This window comes from Musa acuminata, chromosome BXJ2-8 (assembly GCF_036884655.1).
Source record: "Musa acuminata AAA Group cultivar baxijiao chromosome BXJ2-8, Cavendish_Baxijiao_AAA, whole genome shotgun sequence".
Lineage (NCBI taxonomy): Eukaryota > Viridiplantae > Streptophyta > Magnoliopsida > Zingiberales > Musaceae > Musa > Musa acuminata.
In genome coordinates, this window is record NC_088345.1 from 14240191 (window position 1) to 14248471 (window position 8281).

An 8281-nucleotide genomic window follows, 5' to 3' on the forward strand; every position below is an offset into this window, starting at 1 on the left:
ATTACTGATATTTTATCATATATTATCTAGATGTATATTGTGATATCCTTGGATCTATGCAATGGGAATCGAATTGTGATGAGATCATGATAATGAGACTGATTCAACTTTAAACACAAATCCTAAATCATCCCGATCATAGGTTACTCGAGAAGGACATCGAGAGAACCAAATAGACCGGTGCATTGTATACTCATCCATATGATGGATTCGCTTACGGAATGCTTGATGGTTAATGATACCTAATGTCAGACAATGATTCTGTAGTCCTAGTTGTATGTCTAGTCCTTAGACTTGAGACACTAAAGATATCTTGTATGAGTTCCATTCTTTAACGTCTTATTTATAAGTTTGAAATTTTCAAATATGGTATAAACAATTCTAGGGAATGACAGTCAACCTTACGAAGGCAATTGAGTATCAATAGAGGATCATCCACTCTTGGTATCACGAGAGAAATATCTCATGTGTGCTTGCTCAAACAAAATCTCTAGCTAGAGTCGTTCAGATTGAGAGAGAATGAGTTCTACAAGAGAATCCGATTAGAGCGAGACTCTGATAGGATTTTGTATGGGCCTAACATTACTGTATCCTATATACGGTATCTAGGATATTAGATGGATGAGGGACTATAGACACATGGTAACTGTGGATAGATAAGTTCACCATATTAGATTCCCCTATACCATTTGGGGACTATGACGTAGTGATCTAGTATAACCATAGTCGATGAATCGATAAATTATTATAGAGATAATAATTTACTATATCAGAAGAAGTTCTGACCGGATCGACTCATGGCCAGCTCGGTATCGGACCTAGAGGGTCACATATATATGATGGATGTCACGACGAGTAGAAGTATGGATATAAGATATTCATAGAGCCCTTAGTTTAGATCCTATGGATAAGATCTAATTACATAATTGGATAGAGATCTAATTGAATTGAGATCTAACGAGGATAGGATCCATTAAGGATCAAGCTAATTGCACCACTATAAATAGGAGGAACCTCATGGTTCATAGGCTAGAACTGTTGGTGGTCGCCTCTCCTATTCTCTTTAGCCCTCCTCTCCTCCTCCTTGGCTCTAGTAGCCTTGCGGTGCACGTGGAGAAGGAGATCCAACAACGATCTGAGGAGCATCGTCACTGCATTTGTTGTATGGATCACCACTAGAGTGGAGTATACGAGTTCTCCTTCATTCACTAGATTCGTCGAATCTGGAAATTTCGGGGATATACGATCTCCCTAAGTAACACTTCTAACATGATATATGCGTTTTTTTGGTTTTACAATTTTCTCATGCACCATTCATCGTATAATGACCAAGTACTTAACTTTGGGAAATCTAGTTTTGTTTTTGTTTTTCGTTGTGATTTAGATGCCAACCCTTGATTTTCCAATAGTACGAAGGTTTTCTCTTAAGCTTGTTAAAAGGAGAAAAGCTATAAAAAGGATAATTGATCTTCATCCATTAGAAAAAACATCGATAGTGAAAGCCGATAGTCTCGAAGGAAGAGGAATCGAGAGTGACAGTTAGTCGAAAAAATTGAACCACTATAAATCGATTTGTTTTCCTTCTCTTATTTTTGATTTGTTATTGATTACTTATTTGCATTACTTACAACTCTCATTTTTGGTTAATCATATTTCTAGTATGGATTTATCAATTGAACTTCAAAATCGATTAAAATTTCCTATAGCACTAATTCAACTCACTGCCATTGAACATGTAATTATATCTTTGTATTAGATTTCAATAAAATCTTAAATTGTCTTACTTGAAATCAATAGAAAAAATTAGGGGCTTTAGAAGGTACACCATCTCTACAAAGGACTATGATATCCCAAATTTAAAAATTTTAATTTTTTCCGTATATAGATACTAACTTTACAAGAAAAAGACTTCTTAGACATTGCATATGTTTTATGATCGCGTAAGAAGTAAAGTTTTTTGACATTATCCATAGCTAAAGTGGAATATATTGCAATAGGAGCATTTTGTGCATAATTGTTATGGATGAGACACATTGACTTTGAAATCGAGATGTCGAAAATATGATAGAAGATCCACCAATTATATGATGAAAGATTTAATAATATGCAGAGAACTCTTATGTGAGTCTTGGTCGAAATTAATTTTAAAAATGAGCTAATTCCAACAAAAACAATTAAGGGTTAAAAGTGAATAGTAAATGATCGTACCTACGTCATTACTAGGTCATCATTGGGCTTGGCAGTAGCATAGCACAAAGATTATACTACCTAGGTCAAGTAATATTACCTAGCTTAGGTGTTAGTATCATATGAGTCACCAAATGATGTGTTTCAATTTCATTGCTAGCATCCAATGATCATGTCACTAATGTATCTTTATTTTTTAGTATTTTTTCTTAATTTACTCTATATTTTTAAGGTTTTAGGGCCTATAAATACCGTCTTCATGTTTGGCTGGTGAGAGCATCCATTGTGCTTGCAATGTTTTCCGATTCTCTATTAGAGGTTTGATTTTTATCTACTTTTTGGGCTTTAGTTGGATGACTAAGTTATAGAGATACCTATAAAAGATTGAATATTTCAAGCACAAGCTTTTTTTACCAATGCTTTGATAAAAGAAAGTTGTAGAGGATTGTTGATCTTCAAACTTTGGAGAGAAAAAAAACCAGTGAACGTCAATGGCCTCATAGATAGATAAAATAAGAATGGATCGTAGATCAAAAATATTGAACCACTATAAAATTAGTATGTCTCCCTATCTTATTTTTATGTTTTTCTCCTGTTCTTACTTATGAATCCCAAAATAATGAAAATGATTGAAAAACTTCTGTCAAGAGACTGAGAATATAGTTGAGAATGAAGTTGACACAATAAACGTGGCAAAATTTCTAAATAAAGATATGACAAATATCTACATCAAACTATATATTTTTAAGAATGTGTTTTTATTTCTATTTATTTTGAAAATGGCTATACCAAGAAACGTGTGTGATTTTTAATTTTTCCAAACATGATTTGTGAAGTGTCACGCCACTCATCAAAACCCCTCGTAATTGGAGAACTAATTGGCCTTTCTCCATGATAGTTGCCATCTCGTGAGGTTTCAAAAAATACGTTGGGCTGCTGGTTTTATATAAATTACTTGTCATAGCAAACAATTATTATGGTACAAACAAATCTGATACAAAAGAATATTCTCAGAACATAACTTCGATAATCATTAACTTATCCTTACATAGCTCTCACTGCATCAAACCTGGGCTCTTTGGCCGTGAACTTCTGCTTCACGTACACCTCCATGTAATCCCCGAAAACAAACTTGGGGTACAAAGCTGGAGCGTCGTCGTTGCTGATTCCCGGAGTGATGGTGGCCTTCAAGGAGGGGTTGTAGAACGAAGCAATGGAGCGGCGGTTGCCATCGCTGGTCGTGAGCACGCGGTGCCACACGCTCTTGTAGCGACCGTTGCTGAGTACTTCGATCTGGTCTCCGGTGTTGATGACGATGGCATTGGCCACAGGCTGCACGTCGATCCACTTCCCATCTTTTAGGATCTGGAGGCCACCAACTTGGTCGTCCTGGAAGAGGAGGATGACACCGCCAGCATCGGTGTGGGCGCGAAGGCCGTTTACGAGGTCCAGGCGCGGGCATGGCGGATAGTGGCTCACCTTGGTGCCGAAGAAGGGCTGGTGCTCACCGTTTCCTGAAAATACTTTCTTGATGTAGCCATTCTCAAACCCCATATTCTCATCCATTACTTCCATCACTTTCTCAGCCAGCTTCCTCAGCTCTTCCCTGTACTCCTTCATGATCTCGCTGCATGAAGAGAGCAAACGTCAACAACTTTGGCGACAAACCATCATATTATGAGTAGCAAATCAAAGATCAACAATCCAATTCTTGCGCTGGGGCAGCTAGCTATTCAGCAGTGATTATAATTGACTTTCTAATGTTGTTCATTCGTTTATGTGGAACAGGGAATGGAACAAGCATCATTGGAGCTTCGTGAATGAAGTACCTGAACTCCGGAGGGTTGGACGGCCATTCGTTGTCGTCCTGGAGAAGGAAAACATCCTCCCAGTCCACGTTATCCAAGCGCTTAACATCGGCCGCTTCCCCTTCTTTTTCCACCAGTTTGTTCAACAGCTGCACTGGTTTGGATCCCTTGAAGCCCTTCGCTCTGAGCCGATAGCACTCCGAGCATACCTTCTTCACGCGATCCAGAAGCTCCACCGGAATCCCATGGTTCACCAGCTGCAAGCACATTAGATTACTTGGAATAAGTACCAGCATCATGTTCAGAAGAACCATGGACGGGAGAAAGGAAGAAGATCGGGAACATGAAAGCACATCCTCCATGACAACAGACCTGAAAGAATCCCCATTCTTCACATCCATTGGCAATCTGTGCCAAAGTTTCGGCTCTTTGCTTGCCCTTCAACTTTGAGAAATCAATGACTGGAATGGCCATTTCTAACAAAAGATTTATTTTCTGAGAAGACGGATGCGATGCTTTGGTTGAACTTTGCTTCTTGAGTTCGATGAAAAGAAATGGAGCTACTTGGGGCTTTTTATAGTGCAAAGATTGAGCTTCACTTCAGATCTTACGTACAAATCAAAGGAAGAAACGAGGAAGTATGCCAAGTGTTGTTGGTCAACCTTTCTTTTCCTTGGTTATTAGAAAGAGACAAAGAATTGTTTGTCAACCTTTCTTTTCCTTGGCAAAGACCACAAGTACTTATTAGAAAGAGACAAAGACCACAAGCACTTCCACACGGCAAACCATCCAAATCATCTTGATTCACTCGTGAAATAAATGGACAAAATGATGATATGGCCAGAACGTTCATCACGTTAATAAGGTGGCTTCGGCACGTACGAGACGATCATGGCAGGCTTCCAGGATGATTAATATCCAGCTCAGCTTGTACTGGTTTTGTCATTGGATTGCATCATTTGCAACGTGGGGCTGCTTGACTTGGTCAGAAGAATGTTCATCACGTTAATAAGGTGGCTTCGGCATGTACGAGACGATCATGGCAGGCTTCCAGAATGATCCATATCCAGCTCAGCTTGTACTGGTTTTGTTATTGGATTGCATCGTTTGCGACGTTTACGAAGAATTCCCAATTCGAATGAACTGCTCGATAAAATCGAGTAAAACAGGTTACTTTCCAATTAAGTCTTATATCAATATATCATATTGAATGGATAGATAGAAGAGATGAAGCACACAGATAAGATAATATAATCTTTTTATACTCAAAATAATTTTTCTATATAACTCTAAATCGATACCTCTTATGACATAACACACGAAGTCTATGTAGTCTTATCGGATATAATAAATTTAATATATTTAATATGAATCTTTTTTTTTTTAATTTTCAAGAACTAATGGTTAATTTGATTCATTCTACTATAGAGTTTTTAATGTGTTTTACTTTTTGATATAATAATTTTTTTCTTGGTGCTTTGAAAGGATAGACAAATTTAATTCTAATAGTCTCTCTCCTAAACTTGTTTTATCCGACTTATCAAATTATTAAAATATTTTAAATTTGAAGAGTTTTGAGAGTATATTCAATGCTTATTTAACTTCACTATTCTCTTATAAAGTAAAATATCATATCAATATACTTCGATCTTTATGATATATTAGATTCTTGACTAAAGCAATTATTAACTTATCAACATAAATCTTCATTAAACTTTTCTTTTGTATATGAAGTATCTGAAATAGTATTATTAAACACAAAAATTGTTGCAACATATTATATCTTTCAAGTTGATACAGCAACAATAGATTTTTTTTTAATGATTATATAAATGTAGCTTCACTAAGATAACATATAAAACTCATTATACTTTTTTCTATCGTTATACCTCCTAATCCAATCATTATTATGAAATTCAATAAAATATAACTCCTTATATGAAGCATATAACTTATCGTTCGTTTAATATATTATAATATCCTCTTAGTATCCTTCTAGTGAGATGCTTTAGGAGTTTCTATCAATCAACTTATCAATTCAACTTCAAATAATATACCACATCTGCATATCAAAAATTTTAAACATCTAAATGAACTTTTATAATAAGTTAGACTAATTTGTTTATATTCTCCTTCTTTAATTAACTTGGTACCATCATTGTATCAATAGGATGATAATCTTTGATAAAAAAAAATTATTCAAAGGCTCTTTTCTATAGTGTCTTTGTGAAATAAAATTTTCTTCGCTATTGTTTGACTTCGATACCCAAGAAATAAATTATTAAGTCCAAATCTATTATCTCAAACTCCTTCGTTGAGTGTTTAAATTTTATAATCATGATAGACCTATTGTATGTAAAAATTAAATAACCTGCATACGAGCAAACAAGTATGTATATCCATCAAGATTAGTTTTTATATAAAGAGCATATTCATATGAAAATCTAAAAAATTATTTAAAATAAAATTATCATCGGTATGAGAATTCCATGCTCATGGAGCTTGTTTAAACTCATAAAGAGCCCATTTCAACTTGTATATTTTGTCTTCATATCAATGAATAATAAAACTAAGGGGGTTGATAGATAAATACTTCTTCCTTGAGAATTTTTCATTTAAGTTGAGATGCTAAGGAGATGACTAATCTTGTTGTTCATGGAGCTACTAGTATGAATATTTCTTAATAGCCGTTCTTGTATTGTAACAGATATCCTTTGCAACCAATTGAACCTTATATCTCTCCACATCTCCTTGTGTTTTTTTTTTTTTTTTTTGAAGAACTACTTAACATCGATCACCCGGTGGTCTTCTAGTAGTGTACTTGGGCTCCCATGTATTTTACTTCTATATAAGCTTCTTCAAATATTAATAGATTATAACTTATAAAAAAATAAAATAAAGAAAGCTTATCATAATTTGTATCAATCCTTCAAGTAACATCATATAACTCTTAAATCATTCTTATTCTTTTTAAAATTGAACTTCTTGAATTATGTGACTTAGCTAATGTAGGTGAATTCAGAAAAAAAAAAAAATTATTTGGTACTTTAATCATATTATCCTCTTTTGAAGTTGTTCATCACTTTTCTAATTCTAAATCTATTATTCATCTCTTACTATTATAACTTTATTTGTGTTAGGATCGTAGAGCTTGTAGCTATAAGAAATCACAATATAACTTAACAAGATGTATTTTTGACTATATCCTTAAGCCTTGTTCTCTTTTCTTCCGTTAACTTAGTAAATGCAATGCTTTCAAAAAATTTTAAATGATCAACTTTTGACTTTTATAAGTTCCATACTTGGTGTAATATTACTAATTTGCTTTATCAAAAATAAACTATATAAGCAACAATATCTCTCTAAAATTATTTATTTATTTTTTCCTTTAACATGCATTGAACTATTTTAAGGATAGTCCTATTGTATGACATAGTGACTGATATAAATTTTTATTGTCTCTACAAAAAATTTTAAATTTATTTGATGTATATTCACCACTATCGATTCTTAGCCACTTTATCTTACTGAACACTTTGTTTTTTAGCCAAGTTCTTGAATTTCTTGAATTTACTTAGGACTTCTTTTTTTTTTATTTTGACATATAAATATAAATTTTGGCTTTATAATAAAGGTAAAAAAAATACCTGCTTCTTCTAAGTGATATTGCACTAATTGAACCACAAACATCTTAATACACTAATCAAGTTGATGTCCTACTGGTTTTGTTCTTCTCAATTAAAAAAAGCTTTCTTTCTTGCTTTCTCATATATACACATCATATCACTTTGTTGTTGGGTGATCAATTCTCAGTAATTCTATCATCATATTATACTTTCTCAAAGTTTTAATATTTTAAAATTTAGGTGACCATATCTAAAATGCTATAGTGCAAAATTATCTTTAGTAACAGTTTTAGAATAATTTAATTAGTCAATGATGTATATTAGGAAATATTCTATTCTTATCTATTTTTATATGTAAAATTAGTGCTTTATTCTTGTTATAAAGAGTCATATCCTTTATTTTAATATCAGAAAATTTTTCAAGCAATTGACCTAAGCTTAGAATATTATTTTTCATATTAGGAACAAAATAAATATCTAAAATATATAATTCTTTAACATTGTTATGTCCAAAAAGAATTTTACCTTTGTCTCTTACTGATCTTTGAGATGAATCATCAAATGTAATATTATCAGAATAATTTGTATCCATTTAAAAAAAAAATTAATGTCACGTGATTTGAAGCTCTTATATCATGATATCATGTCATAGATTGATTT

General features: G+C 33.4%; 1 protein-coding gene across 1 annotated transcript; it reads right to left on the reverse strand.

The window, feature by feature from the left end:
• Window positions 1-3179: 3179 nt before the first annotated feature.
• LOC135619289 (1-aminocyclopropane-1-carboxylate oxidase-like) lies at window positions 3180-4544 on the reverse strand. The gene is made up of 3 exons (XM_065121171.1): window positions 4368-4544; window positions 4017-4252; window positions 3180-3814 (listed from the first exon to the last, which is right to left on the reverse strand). Exons 1-3 carry the CDS (start codon window positions 4467-4469, stop codon window positions 3232-3234), a joined length of 921 nt encoding a protein of 306 aa, XP_064977243.1. The 5' UTR covers window positions 4470-4544; the 3' UTR covers window positions 3180-3231.
• Window positions 4545-8281: the final 3737 nt, after the last annotated feature.